The sequence below is a fragment of the Nematolebias whitei genome, chromosome 16 (assembly GCF_014905685.2).
Source record: "Nematolebias whitei isolate Nwh7 chromosome 16, NemWhi1, whole genome shotgun sequence".
Classification (NCBI taxonomy): domain Eukaryota; kingdom Metazoa; phylum Chordata; class Actinopteri; order Cyprinodontiformes; family Rivulidae; genus Nematolebias; species Nematolebias whitei.
Window position 1 is genome coordinate 36,782,891 of NC_056513.1, and position 15,198 is coordinate 36,798,088.

Here is a 15,198-nt window from a genome sequence, read left to right on the forward strand (position 1 = left end):
GCCCCCCCCCCCCCCCCCCATAGCATCCCTACAAACCCCACCACCCCTCACTCACATCAGCTGACCAGCTCCTGCACGTCCTGAAAACCAGACTCCAGCTGGGGGTGGGGGTGTTGAGTTTTTGCTACAGCAGCTCCCAACTTGTGGAACAAGCTGCCCCTCCATCTGAACACAAAAAAGCCTCTTCATCATCCATCACCATTACCTGCTTCTTTTTGTTTGGGTCACTGGTGTCCATATCCAGCAGTCACAGTGAGAGATGTGGGGGACACTCCAGACAAGTCTCCAGTCCATCACAGGGACACCTGGACAGGTTTCCAGTCCATCACAGGGACACATAGAGACAAATGAGACAAACAACCATTCACTCTCTCACTCACACCTAGAGACAATTTAGAGTTACCAATCAGTCTAACGTGCATGTTTTTGGTCTGTGGGAGGAAACCGGAGTACCTGGAGAAAACCCACACATGCACGGAGAGAACATGCAAACTCCACCCAGAAAGGCCCCTAACCAGGATTTGATCCAACGACCTTCTTGCTGAGAGGCAGCAGCTCAACCAGCTGAGCCACTGTGCTGCCATCCTTTTCATCATCTGTTTTTAAAACTCTTTAAAACCATTCTATTTTCTTTGGCTTTTAAACAATTGTAAATAACTTATTTTATTTTAATCTTTATTAATTTCCTGTATTTTATTGTTTATTTGATGTGATGTCATGTGTCTTACAGTTCTATTTCATCCCTCCTGACCGCCAGAGGGCGGTGCTGAAAGCACTGAATGTTCCCTTCACACATGCGCTGTTCGAGTAATAATACCAACGGAGTCACAGGTGTGACATGGATGACCAATCAGAGGCTATATAGCCTGACGTCATCTGCAGCTCTGCTCCTTTTTTCTTCTCGCGCGCGGTTCAGTTCAGGGCTTCAGCCCTTTGGATTTTTTAACTTTTACAGTCATCGTAGGCCTGACTGCCCATTGGCGGGAGTAGCGTGTTCGCCCTCCTAGGGGCTGCGACGGTTTAACTTTGTTCAAAGGTATTTCTGCTGTTCGTTGGGGTTCTACGGCGGTTTCCGCCCCCCTCCCAACTTACAGCGTCTGACTACTATGTGTGTGATTTAACACACATTCAACATTCAACAGTGTTTTTCACTTATATTTTGCCATTGGCTAGTGGTAGCGTTCGCTCCGCTCCTGTCTGTTGGAGGCCTCTAACCGCGTTGTCGGTTGGACTGTGCTCCGAAGTTTGTTAATGACTACTAGGTGTATGATTCAACACTGGTGAGTAGCATTTTTTACTTATATTTTGCCATTGGCTTGTGGTAGCGCTCGCTAAGCTCCCGTTTGTTGGAGACCTCCAACCACGTGGTCGGTTGGACTGTGCTCCAAAGTTTGTTCGTGACTACTAAGTGTGTGATTCAACACCGGTGAGTAGTGTTTTTTACTTATATTTCGCCATTGGTTAGCGGTAGCATTCGCTCCGCTCACGTTTGCTGGAGACCTCCAACCGCGTGGTTGGTTGGACTGTGCTCCGAAATGTAGCTATGTAGCTAGATGAGTTTCTGGCCTTGTTTTCTTTGGTGAAGGCTAGCGTTAGCACATCCTCTCCCCAGTCATTTTTAACAACCTCATAAACGGTTGGACTGTGCTCCGAAGTTGTTAACTATGTAGCCAGCTGAGTTTCTGGCTTTGTTTTCTTTGGTGAAGGCTAGCGTTCACGCCCCCTCTCCCAGTCATTTTCACCAACCTGAAAAACGGTTGCACTGAGCTAGTGGTACTGGCCTCTCTGAGTTCTGGCCTTGTCTTAATTGGTGAAGGCAAGCGTTCGCGCCCCCTCTCCCAATTGTCCTCTTTTTACCAGCCAAGCTAGCGGCGTTAGCCTGTCTAAGTTTCTTTGCCTTGTTAATTGGTGACGGCAAGCGTGCACGCCCCCTCTCCCAATTTTCGGCCTATCCTTTCGTCTTTGTTTTCACCCTGTATCTTGGATGTGTCTGGCGGTGCTAGCCCTTTTGCTGAGTTGCAGTTTTTTTTACTTGAATAAACTGCCTAAAGTAATGAGCATGGATGGCTCTCACTGCTGCACAGATTGTGGGGCTGTGCTCCAGGCAGATGACGGTCATGACCTGTGTCCTACCTGCCTTGGACATAACCCTCTGGTGGAGGCCCTGTCAGAGAACCCCTGCATGAACTGTAGCTTTATGCCTCATGCTGTGAGGGTGGCTCGGCTGACCCAATTTCGCCCCAATCTCGGCAGTGACCTCCCACCTTCTGGGCAGGGGGCTCCACCTAGGTGCTCGAAGCACCGGTCTGAGGCTGTGGCCCCTCCTAGGAAGAGGCGAGCCAAGTCTGATCAGGGCCTCTCCACAAGGGTGGAGCAACTGTCCACAGAATTGGCGGAGATGAAGTCCCTATTTCAGGCATGCCAACTGGGGGCTGAGCAAGTGGCAGCAACCAGACTCTCCTCCCCACCCATGCCTGAGCTGGCTGCGGAGGAGGATGTGTTATCCTTGGCTGCCTCTGCCTCTCACTTTTTAAGTGAGGAGGAGGGGCAGTCATCTCGAGTCTCAGAGACTGGTTCACTTTCTTCGTCTCGGAGCGCAGCTGGTGGGTCAGGTGACAGCTCGATTCAGGACATCATGTGTATGGCCCTGAGGCAGCTGCAGCTGGACGTCCCGCAACCAGAGGAGTCCACCCCTGGAAGTGTCTTCTTCAGGCGCAGACGGGCCCCTCCTTCCTTTTCCATCCCTCCATCGGAAGAGTACCTGAGGGAGTTGCATGGTTGTTGGCTGGACCCAAAAGCATTTGCGCACCTCTCCGCCGCTGGCCGAACGTTGGCGGCTATGCATGAGCCAGCTACAGCGGGCTTGGATCGCATGCCGATGATCGAACCTGCTGTTGCCTCGCTCATCGTGTCACCAGAGGAGGCTCTGCGCAGTGATGTTTGGTGCCCATGAGCTCAGTGTCGTGTCACTGATGAATTCCTCTACAGACCTTATTACACCGGAGCACGTGCTGGCAGCCTCGGCAATTCCAAGCCGCACCTCTTGCTTGCCCTCTCCATGTCCCTTCAGGGGACTAGTGATGCAACAGCAGCAATGAACTTTAGCGATGCAGCGCTTCAGGCCTTTGCACTGATAACGAGGGAACTTGGGCGCGTGATGGCCTTCTTGGTCCAGGCTCGCCGACAGGTCTGGTTGGCGCAGTCAACATTGACTGAGCCATGTCGTAGAACCCTCCGTAATGTAGCAGTGGTGCCAGGGGAGTTGTTCGGTTCAGCTGCCTTGGAAGCCCTAGAACGAACCGTCCAGGCACGACGGACCAGGTAGCAGCTTTTGAGCCTTAGCAGGGCGATGCCCCCTCCACCTCCTAGGCATCCACGGCACCCGTCGGCTGACCCCAGCATTCGGCCGTTACCTCGGGGTCATAATCGGCTGGGTGGTCTTTACCCTCGTGCGATTCAGCAGAGACCCGACAGGAGCTTTCGTGAGTCGGTCCATCAACCAGCTGGGCAGGCTCAGACAAGGGACTCTGGTCGTCGCCCCCCCCCCCAAGGCCCCTAGGGGCCGTCGAGGGAGACGGTGATGCCACCAGGCCAACCGTCGGATATTTCTCCCACAAGCAGCTCAGTTACTAGGCTGCTCACGCCGTGAACCAATGGGAGGTTGTCATTCTGACCCATAGTTACCGGCTACAGTTCTGACGGTGGCCTCGCATCTCACGCCGGGTCAAGATGACTGTAATAGCAGACCCGATGAAAGCTCAAGCACTAGACCAGGAGCTTTCCGCCTTCCTGGCCAAGGGTGCAATCGAGGCAGTGGACCCTCTGTAACAACCCAGAGGCTATTACTCGACTTACTTCCTCGTACAAACAGGATGGCGGGTTTCATCCCATTTTAGTTCTGAGGGGACTCAAAAAGTACCTAAAGGTGCTGCCCTCCCACATGCTCATGACAGCAGAGGTCCTTCAAGCTGTCACGAGGGGAGAATGGTTCACGTCTATAGATCTGAAAGATGTTTATTCTCATGTGCCTATTGCAGCAGAGCATTGCCACTTTCTCAGGTTTCCCTATCGGTGTCATCACTGTCAGTTCCGGGTACTCTCATTCGGGCTCTCTCTTTCCCCGAGGGTGTTCACTCAGTACATAAAGGCAGCCCTCTCTCCTCTGCAGGCCTACGGAGTGAAGGTTCTGCCGTACCTAGACGATTGGCTTCTGTGCGCCCCGTCTCGGGCCTGTACCTTTTGCGACACGAACTGCCTGCTCGCTCATGTGTCCCAGTTGGGCCTCAAAGTCAACCTGGAGTAGAGTTGCCTGACCCCTTCCCAGACGATCACCTTTTTTGGGGTGGTTCTGGATTCACCTTCCACGATAGCTCGCCCATCCGCTCAAAGGGTGGGCGGCATACTCCAGCTGGTCAGTTGGTTCAGGCTGGGCAGGCAGCTCCCCTACGTTGCCTTCCTGCAGCTACTCTGCAAACTGACGTTAGTCACTCGGGTGGTGCCCTTGGGCCTGCTGTCACTTCGCCCCTTGCAGAGGTGGCTCAACAGCTTTCGCCTGGATGTCGGGCTGCACAGGCATCGCAAGCTCGCAGTGACATGGTCATGTCTTCACGCCCTGACTCCATGGAGAGACAAAGATTATTTGTCCAGGGGTGTCCCCATGGGAGTGGTATTGTGTCGCAGGGAAGTGGTCACGCCAGATGCCAGCTCCATGGGATGGGGCACTGTGTGGCAACGTAGAGCGGTTCAAGGCCGCTGGGGTCGAAAGGACCGTTCCACACATGTAAATGCGCTGGAGCTGCGTGCAGTGCATTTGGCACTCAGGTACATCCTGCCCCACTTTGAAGTGGGGCATGTTCCTGTTCGGTCAGACAACACCTCTGTTGTCTACCACATCAACCACCAGGGGGGCACCAAGTCAGCACAACTTCTGAGAGGGTCCAGAGAGCTCCTGGAATGGGCCTCTCCTCGCCTGTCCACCCTGCGGACGGCATACTTACCAGGGCGACACAATCAGGTCGTATATTTTCTCTCCCACCAGGGGTCTGCTCTGGGAGAGTGGTCCCTCCACAACGACATAGTGCTAATGATCTGGGACCATTTTGGTCAGGCAGCAGTAGACCTGTTTGTGACAGAAGATTCGACTCAGTGTCCCCTATGGTACTCCCTTACAGGTCAGGTGCGCTGGGCCAGGATGCATTGGCTCATCCTTGGCCAAAGGTCCTCCTATATGCCTTCCCACCCCTTTCTCTAATTTGGCCGACCCTTCAGAGAGTTCTCGAGGAGGGCCACAGGATGCTGTTGGTGGCTCCATATTGGCCAGCATGACCATGGTTCCCACTGCTACGCAGTCTATGTCTGGGCGTCCCATGGTGTCTTCCAACCAGGAGGGACTTGCTGCCTCAGTTGGGGAGACTGGTATGGCATCCCAATCCTCAACGTCTTTGGCTGTGTGTGTGGCCACTGCAAGGCTAAGATAGCAGCTGACTGGAGTTTTGAGCCCCGTCAGACGCACCATCCTGGGTGCCAGGGCACCCTCTACTCGTCAGCAATACGAAAACAGGTGGCGTCTGTTTTCCCAATGATGTTCTGATCACAATGAGGATCCAGTCTCCTGTACAATACCCACCATTCTGGAGTTTCTCCAGTCTCTCCTTGATACGGGTCGTTCTCCTTCGACGCTTGCAGTTTATGTAGCAGCAATATCATCTAATCACACAGGTATTGATGGCTATACGGTGGGGAGCCATAATCAAGTCTCCCTTCTTCTGCGTCGTGCCCGTAGGTTGCACACGCTGATGGCTCCACGAGCACCAGGTTGGGATCTGCCCTTGGTTCTCGAAGCTCTCTGCCACCCTCTGTTCAAATCTGATTCAATTCAATTCAAAAATACTTTATTAATCCCAGAGGGAAATTAAATGTTGTTGTAGCTCATTTTCCTTGTTTCATAAAAGAGTTGTTCTAGATGTTGATGGTTGTGGGCGGGAAGCATCTCTTGTGATGGTCCGTCTTATAGCAGATCTGAAGAAACTGACCATAGATGTTGATCCGTTTACTTGCACTTGGTTGGCCTCCTGGGCTTCAGGATCACCTGAATGTTGGGCAGAAATCCTCCCAGGGCAATGGCCACTCCTCCCAGCAGCTTGTTGAGCTCCTCATCGCTGCGGACAGCCAACTGTAGGTGCTGATGGACGATCCTGTCCTTCCGCTGTCATGAGCTGTGTTTCCTGCTAGTTCCAGGATCTCAGTGGTCAGACACTTGAGCACAGCTGGCAGGTAGATGAAAATGCGTCCACAGAACATCCTTTTCAACTCATTTGAAATTTAGGGCTGTAGTTGAGATATTACTTGAGCTTTTGAGATATCAATCAGCTGCTGTTGGTTGTAGAAGCTGCCTTGTTGCCATGGTTACGCATCATAACAAATGTCCAAAACTAAAAATGTTTTATGATCATTTGATGCAGGCGGACCTCAAGTGGTTTTCGTGTAGACGACCTTTTTTGGCTATGGCCTCAGCAAGAGGGTCTGCGAGCTTCTTGCTCTCTCTCTCAGTTCCTCATGTCTCAGGTGGGGCCCTGAGAGCTCTGACATTACCTTGTGGCCAAACACTATATTTGTACCAAGGGTGTTATCTCACTCTAACTGTAACCAACCGTTGAGGCTGGCATGTTTTCAGCCTACACCTGGTGAGGGGTCTGGATTATTGTGCCTAGTGAGAGCACTGAAGGCATACGTTGCAGTTCCTGCCGTTATACGATGTTCAGACCAGCTGTCTGTGTGTTACAGAGGCCCTACGTTAGGCTATCCTCTTTCTAAACAGCACCTCTCCCACTGGATCGTGGATGTCATCTGCCACGCCTACGTCACAGGGCACGGCCCTCTACCGGTCGGCGTTAAGGCACATTTTACCAGGAGCATGTTCGCCTCCTGGGCTGCCCCGAGAGGGGTTCCGATGGAAGCAATGGACTGTACTTATATAGCACCTTTCTATCTTATAGAGATACTCAAAGTGCTTTACACTACAATCTGTGCCTCATTTACCCATTCATACAGCACTCTACTAGATCTCTACAAAGCTAATTGAACAAATCATTCTAAAGAGACTAATCAGTGCTTTATCACATTCATACACCGATGGGACACACATCGGAGGCGATGAGGGGTTCAGTGTCTTGCCCATGGACACTTCGGCGTGTGACTGCTGGTGAATTCGAACCCCCAACTCTTGCATTGGAGGACGACTGCTTTAACCACTCAGCTACAGCCGCCCCAAGCAATAGGAAGCAATATGTGCTGCAGCATCATGGGCTTCCCCAAGCACGTCACCAGTTTTATAGAGTGAACGTGGCCACTGGGTCTTCTGCAAGGGTTCTGTGGGCCTCCTCAGTGAGGTGTGTGCTCAGGATTCCTTGTGACATTGTTGGTATTAGTCATTCAGTACTTTCAGCACTGCCCTCTGGCGGTCAGGAGGGATGAAATAGAACAAAAGTTACGTATGTAACTACGGTTCTATGAATCCTGGATGACCGCCAGAGCTTCTCTGTCACTCAGAGTCCTTGCATTCCGCAAGAAGATTCTGTAGGAGGAGAGTTGCAGATGACGTCAGGTTATATAGTCTCTGATTGGTCAGCCGTGTCACGCCTGTGACTCCGTTGGTATTATTACTCGAACAGCGCATGCGCAAAGGGAACATTCAGTGCTTTCAGCACCGCCCTCTGGCGGTCAGGAGGGATTCATAGAACCGTAGTTACATACATAACTTTCGTTTTTATTACTTAATTTTATCTTACACGTGCTTTGATTGTGGGCAGCAACTGGTAGAGCTGCTGCCTCTCAGTGAGCAGGTCCTTGGTTCAAACCCCGGTCCAGGGGCCTTTCTGGGTGGAGTTTGCATGTTCTCTCCGTGCATGCGTGGGTTTTCTCCGGGTACCCCGATTTCCTCCCACAGACCGAAAACATGCATGTTAGGCTGATTGGTAACTCTAAATTGTCCTTAGGTGTGAGTGAGAGAGTGAATGGTTGTTTGTCTCGTTTGTCTCTGTGGCCCTGTGATGGACTTGCGACCCATCCAGGGTGTACTCCGCCCCTCGCACAGTGATTGCAGGACACGGGCACCGGCGACCCCCGTGACCCAAAAATGGAACAAGCGGGTAAAGATAATGGATGGATGGTTGGTTGTTTTGATTGTATGTTGTGTGAGCCGTGTTTTTACGTTGACTCTGTGCAGCACTTTAATTTGCTTCACCTCTGCTCACAGGTCCATGAGTTGGAGAAGTCCAAGCGCACCCTGGAGCAACAAGTGGCAGAGATGAGAGTTCAGCTGGAGGAGCTGGAGGACGAGCTGCAAGCCACAGAAGATGGCAAGCTGCGTCTGGAGGTCAACATGCAGGCCATGAAGGCCCAGTTCGACCGAGACCTGCAGGCCAGGGATGAGCAGGGAGAGGAGAAGAAGAGGGCGCTCGTCAAACAGGTTCACAGAGTCTCCTGGATCATCACACCAAAACGTCTGAGCTAAGACCAGTTTGGCTTCTTTTAAACGTTACGTCGTGTGTTTCCACCTCAGGTTCGTGAGATGGAGGCTGAGCTGGAGGACGAGAGGAAGCAGAGAACTCTGTCTGTCGCTGCCAAGAAGAAGCTGGAGATGGACCTGAACGAGCTGGAGGGTCAGATCGAAGCCGCTAACAAAGGCAGGGATGAAGCCGTGAAACAGCTCCGAAAGCTCCAGGTAACACGTGTGTCGCCGCACCAGCACACCAGCACAGCTTTTAACAACAAAAACACGTTTTGATTTGATTTAGGCTCAAACGAAGGACTATCAGAGGGAGCTGGAGGAGGCCAGAGCTGCCAGAGACGAGATCTTCACCCAGTCCAAGGAGAACGAGAAGAAGTTTAAGAGCCTGGAGGCTGAAATCTTACAGCTTCAGGAGGTGTGGTGCAGGCTGACTATAGTTACCACAAGTTTACTGACGTGTGTGAAATACGAGGGCTGTGTGTGTGTGTGTGTGTGTGTGCAGGAGCACGCAGCTTCAGAGAGAGGCCGGCGTCATGCTGAGCAGGAAAGGGACGAGTTGGCTGATGAGATCTCCAACAGCGCTGCTGGAAAGTCAGTGAAGCTTCCAGTTCAAACGAGACGAGTTCTGTTTAGAACCACTTGGTAAACCACTTGGTTCAGACTGGAAACACGACCAGAACTGTTTGTGTGTTAGGTCGTCGCTGCTGGAGGAGAAAAGGAGGCTCGAGGCTCGTATCGCTCAGCTGGAGGAGGAGCTGGAGGAGGAGCAGGGCAACATGGAGCTGCTGAACGACCGCTTTAAAAAGACGAGCATGCAGGTTGAACTGCCACACTCATGTCACGAACCGGTTTCACTGTGGAGCATGCATGTTAACATAAACATGTTAACATGTTTGTTTTTTAACATGTTTACGTTAACATGTTTACGTTAACATGTTTATGTTAACGTAAACATGTTAACATAAACATGTTAACGTCAACATGTTAAAAACATAAACATGTCTTTAAACTGATGAAATTCGATTTTTTATTCTGTCCTCTCCAGGTGGATGGCCTGAACGCAGAATTGGCGGGAGAACGCAGCGTCTCACAGAAGAGTGAGAACGCTCGGCAACACGTGGAGCGGCAAAACAAGGTCGTGTATAGTTCAAGTACATCAGGACATAAGAAATATACTTTAATGTTTTTGAGATTTTTACTAGTTCCATATAGTTTTGTTGTATAACCCAAATACTGCTCATCAAATGAGTTTAACTGATTTTCACTTCTATGAAAGCAGTTTTGTCTGTTTGCTGCTCTGAAGCAGACTATGTGGTACCACAATGACAGGGTGGAAGGACAACAGCAATTATTTCAGAGAAGCAACTGTTGCAGCTATGGCTGCACAATATTAGACTCACTTGAAAGCTCTCATCCTAGAAAGGTGCTCTTGGTACCGTTGTAAAGGTATGGTTAATACCTATCCAACAGGTCATCTCTGTGCGAGCTTTCTACGACCCTCAAAATGCCGTAGAGTTATCTACCCACCGGCCTCCATAGACTTAACATTGGACGTGAAACTGTGCGCGCACCTTTGTGTATTCAAGCTTAACACACCCTGTAAATTTGAAGCAGTTGACATATTTCTGAAGGAGGTTATAAGGCTTTGAAATGTGAAGCTTGTTTTATGTATTCTACCTTATACGCTGGAAAATACGGTATTCCGCTGAGAAGATGGATGAGTACATTTGTGCTGGTAACTTATCGTAATAAGATCGTAGACAAGAAATCCAGACACCATTGGAAAGATCTTTTAAAGACAAATTCAACAGGCCCTGTCTCATCTCTGTGTGTGCTTCCTATGAGCCACAAAATGCCAGAGAGTGAAAACATTGTGGGCCACACTGTACATGCTCTCATGCACCTATGGACATGAAACTGCACACAGCTTCACAGATTCATGCTTTATATACCCTGAAAATTTGAAGCAGTTGACTTCTGATGGAAATTATTAAGATTTATACATTTTCCAACATTTTTCAGTCAGGTCATCTGTACAGTTTCTTTTTTGGTGCTGAAACGTTTCGCCTTCGATCCAGAAGGCTTCATCAGTCAAGGAAACACACAACAAAACTGATTCTTCCTCCAACAGCTTACTCCAAAGTGGAACAAACCAGTTCTTCTTGTGATAAGATGGTCTCTTTGGTACGCCCCTCCTCCATTGCCGGCCCTCTTCCTTGTTGACAGTCTTGTCAAACTGGTTGAAAACAACAAAGTCCATGCTCAATAATCCAGGTATACAATCCAACATTTTTCAGTCACGTCATCTGGACAGTTTCTTTTTTTGTGCTGAAACGTTTCGCCTTAAGGGAATTAATGACGAGGGGCTTCCCGATGCGTCAACATGTGACTCAACCTGCCCAAGCGTCAGTACATGATGAGTAGGGACTGAGACTGTGTTGGTTGAATCACACACACAGTAGTCAGACACTGCAAGTTGGGAGGGGGGCGAAAACCGCCGTAGTCCCCAACGAACATCAGAAATGCCTTGAACAAAGGCTGAACCGTTGCAGCCCCTAGGAGGACGAACTCCAGCCAACGAGCAGTCTGGCCTCCGACAACGGTGAAAAGATCCGAGGTCCAAAGAGCTGATGTCGTGTAATGAACCGCGCACGAGAAGAAAAAAGAAGCAGAGCCGCGGATGATGTCAGATTGGTCATCCGTGTCACACCTGTGACTCCGTTGGAATTACTACTGAACGGTGCATGCACGAAGGCAACAGTCAGTGCTTTCAGCACCGCCCCATGGTGGTCAGGACAGATGAAATAGAACTTCATTGTTTTCATACAGCTTTCATGTTTTTAAATAGTTCCTCTGTGTTCTGTTGTTTATCTGATGCTGTTTAACTTTATGACAAAGTACTTTGATCATGACTGAACAGAGTGTTTCTATATATTTACTGATGTTTTTTAACAAACGGTATAAATCACAGCTCATACATTCATGTGTTTGATGCAGGAACTGAAGGCGAAGCTTGCAGAGCTGGAAGGAGCCGTCAAGTCCAAGTTTAAGGCGTCCATCACTGCCCTGGAGGCCAAGCTCCTTCAGCTGGAGGAGCAGCTGGAGCAGGAAGCAAAGTATGACTTTAAACTTCCTCAGAGCTTTGATCAGAAGAACAAATGATGTGACTCTTACTCATCTGAAACCCCCAGAGAGAGAGCAGGAGCCAACAAAATTGTCCGCCGTACAGAGAAGAAGCTGAAGGAGGTGACGCTGCAGGTGGAGGATGAGCGTCGTCATGCCGACCAGTACAAGGAACAGGTAAGGAGTCCGTTTGACTCTGTACGTTCACCGTGACCTCGCCTCGTGTCCGTGCGTTTCCTCACACGCCTGTCCTGTCAGCTGGAGAAAGCCAACTCTCGCATGAAGCAGCTGAAGCGTCAGCTGGAGGAGGCGGAGGAGGAGGCAACCAGAGCCAACGCCTCCCGCAGGAAGCTGCAGAGGGAGCTGGACGATGCCACCGAAGCCAGCGAGGGTCTTACCAGAGAGGTCAACTCCCTCAAGAACCGCCTGAGGTACGCTGCAGGTTCCTGCCTGTCCTCACGTCTTCAGGGTTAGCTCATCTCTTAATAAATGAAAGTTTAACTAAACGTTGAAGATGTTTGTGCCGTGTGTTTGGAGCAGGCGGGGCGGTCCAGCCAGCAGCTTCTCCTCCAGCCGCTCGGGCCGACGCAACCTCATCCTGGACGGAGCCTCCGGCGACATGTCCGATGACGATGCTGAGAGCCGCGCCAACGACTTCAACGATACCCAGAGCTCTACAGTGGAGTAAACACCAGGACACGCCCCCAAGCCCCGCCCCTTCCTCCTTAACACCCCTGGACAGATTGTTCCTCGCTGCGCCCCCACAGTCACGTTAAACCACTGACCAATCACAAGTTTAGAGTCGATATAAACGTTTGTCACTTCTGCCATGGTTCTTTGTGTTTGCTAACACTGCAGGGACCCCCCCCCCACCAAGAAAATGCTCTGGTCCCACAGAGACACGTCTGCCTTACTGTCCTCCAGTGAACTTCTAGCCTGGTTCGTCGATCGGCCCCGCCCCGTCATCAGAGTCTGCAGGTTCTTGTAAATCCAGGAGCCTCGGTCCTCGCAGGCTTCAGACTAACAGAACCACATCTGTTCCTTCATGTTCTTCACAGATGAAAAGTTCTTACTGTGAAAAAAGCAGGAGTTTGATTTTCAGTTTCATCTCATCCTTTAATGGAGGCGCGAGCAGCTCGGGTTCTACTGAGACTCTGAAGCTCGTGGAGGTTTTCGGTCGTCCTCCACCGAGAAGCAGGACGAGCTCTTTAAAGGATCCTGACTCCTGAGGTCCTGAGCTGAAGAAAAGATGCTGGAGAACATGCTCAGAGCTGCACAGAAGAACCTGCTGGAACTGGAACACACCTCATCTCAAGACGACACTAACTGGGAGTTCAAACTGTTTTGTTTATATGGAACCTGCTCGTGGACATTTGTCCTCGTGCGTCTCTGTTTGTTCTCAGCCTCATTTTGTATCATCAGTTCATTTGAAGGCTTTTTGTTTCAAACCTTCACTGCTCCGCAGAATGTTGGTGAGATCCTTATAAACCCGCTGCTTTAACTTCACCTGAATTCTTTTCTTTATTTTTCTTTGACCAGCATGACGGAGGAGTCCAGTCATTAAACAAATGAAACAAGACAAACATCTGGAGACATTTAGGACCAGAGTGGTTCTGCTGCAGCTGCTGAAGCTTCATTTGATCAGCAGATGGAGCCGTGGACTCACAACTGAAACCAGTCTGCTCCTCTGGTCAGGACCAGTCTGCTGCTCTGGGCAGGACCAGTCTGCTGCTCTGGGCAGGACCAGTCTGCTGCTCTGGTCAGGACCAGTCTGCTCCTCTTGTCAGGACCAGTCTGCTCCTCTGGGCAGGACCAGTCTGCTCCTCTGGTCAGGACCAGTCTGCTGCTCTGGTCAGGACCAGTCTGCTCCTCTTGTCAGGACCAGTCTGCTCCTCTGGTCAGGACCAGTCGAACACCCAGAGGTTTTTGTGTTTTGCTGGTTCTCGGAGGACATTTTCAGATCAGATGCAGAATCTGAAGTTTTACAGCTGCGGTGAGTTTCTCTGGAACTGTCCCGGCCTTTCTTTGTTGTTGGGACTTCAGAGCAGCAGAGCTCAGTTTACAGAAGATGTCATTTCCTATATTTGGAAGCAGAGTCTGTGGGGGTGGACGGGGGGCTACGTCCTGCCTGCCAGACCAGTCTTTAGAGACACTTGTCCCCTCCAGGCTTCAACTTCTCAAACCCTGTATGCCGTCCAGTATTACAACACGTTATCTATGGTTTCTCCATTTTAAAGAGTTGGACTCACATGGAAATCATTGTCCTACCTCTCCCTCTTGACGTATGTCCTCAAAACCAGCCCTGAAATAACCCTGATGTTTTGGACAGAGACACGTTTGAGACACGCCATCAGTGTCACGAGGACGATGTGTCCCGTCATCTTTCAACAAGTTTTATGATCTAATCTAATAATCTCTATAATCTGTTTCACTCCAGTTCACATCAACTCATGTGGACCAGGACAACAAAGGCCCTAAGAATCCTCAGAAGTGAGGGAAGGAACAGTGATTTGCATGGGAGTTCAGCTGCGGTGAACAGAACTCACTGCAGTTTTAAAGCTTGAAACTCCCAGAACGAGAAGCAAAACTTCACAAAACTAAAAAAGTTGATTTAAAAATAAAACTTGGGATTTTCTGGTTTACCATCAAATGAATTATGGGTAATGTGTCATGATTTTACAAGTCTGACCCTGACGCTTCAGACCTGCAGATGTCATCGAGCTCAGTCATCGTCTAAACATATTTTTTAGTTTCCTCTTGAACCCTTGATCAGTTTTAGCTCTCAGCAGCCGAACAAGCTGAAAACTTCCTGTCGGGGTTCTCCTTCGTTTTAAACTTTGTTTCTTCTGCTCAAACGCTCAACAGGATGTTTCTTTGAACGTGCCTTAGACACTAAACGAGAACATGAAACGGGCGAGGCGTTCATCACAGATGTGAAGAAATGGACAGATGCGTTAATAAAATGTTCAAGACTTTATCTTACTCTTGTTTGCATTCTTGCTGCGCTTGGATCGTCATAATCAGCCCTTTGCTCAAATGTTGGGTCAGTACCAGTTCTACACGACCCCTGAAGGACCCATACTGAGAAAACGTAGAACTTGAGTCCTCCTGGGGACGGAGGCTCTGCACAGGATCCAATATGACTGGAAGCTTTAACGTCCACTACTGGACGACTCTTATATATATTATATATATTATTATTAATCATTATTATTATCATCTAGCTGTTGACAACCACATTCAACTGCAAATGCTCCCATCATGTTACTTCTTGTATATTTGTAGTACTAGATAGTAACCTCCCCCCACACACACGCTTTATTGTTTGTTTTTGCAAAAGGAAAATAAAGCATATTCATCGTACCTCAAATCTAATTTAGTCTCTTTAGTCTAAAATATTTCTTCAGTCTGAGGAGCTGCAACAAACTCAGTCTTATAAATAACACCTTCTCATAGTGGATGAAGCAGTTTGCTGCTGACAGCCAGAACTAGCTGTTCACATGATGTTCACATGATGTTCACGATGTTCGCATGAGGTTTACATGATGTTCACGATGTTCGCATGA

The 15,198-nt window shown here is 49.7% G+C and overlaps 2 protein-coding genes across 2 annotated transcripts in view; one reads left to right on the top strand and one right to left on the bottom strand.

Moving 5' to 3' along the window:
- The window catches only part of LOC119422498 (myosin-10), a 102,646-nt gene extending 90,044 nt beyond the window's left edge, over positions 1-12,602 (top strand). The window contains exons 34-43 of the mRNA XM_037689874.1: positions 8,255-8,467; positions 8,561-8,722; positions 8,796-8,924; positions 9,012-9,100; positions 9,204-9,327; positions 9,555-9,644; positions 11,507-11,625; positions 11,701-11,809; positions 11,891-12,063; positions 12,173-12,602. Of these exons, the coding sequence (XP_037545802.1) occupies positions 8,255-8,467; positions 8,561-8,722; positions 8,796-8,924; positions 9,012-9,100; positions 9,204-9,327; positions 9,555-9,644; positions 11,507-11,625; positions 11,701-11,809; positions 11,891-12,063; positions 12,173-12,320 (1,356 nt within the window). The 3' untranslated portion in view covers positions 12,321-12,602. The remainder of the gene's footprint in view (positions 1-8,254; positions 8,468-8,560; positions 8,723-8,795; positions 8,925-9,011; positions 9,101-9,203; positions 9,328-9,554; positions 9,645-11,506; positions 11,626-11,700; positions 11,810-11,890; positions 12,064-12,172) is intronic.
- Positions 12,603-12,775: 173 nt separating this feature from the next.
- The window catches only part of LOC119422499 (ubinuclein-2-like), a 69,194-nt gene continuing 66,771 nt past the window's right edge, over positions 12,776-15,198 (bottom strand). The window contains 1 exon segment of the mRNA XM_037689875.1: positions 12,776-12,870. Within this exon segment, the coding sequence (XP_037545803.1) occupies positions 12,776-12,870 (95 nt within the window).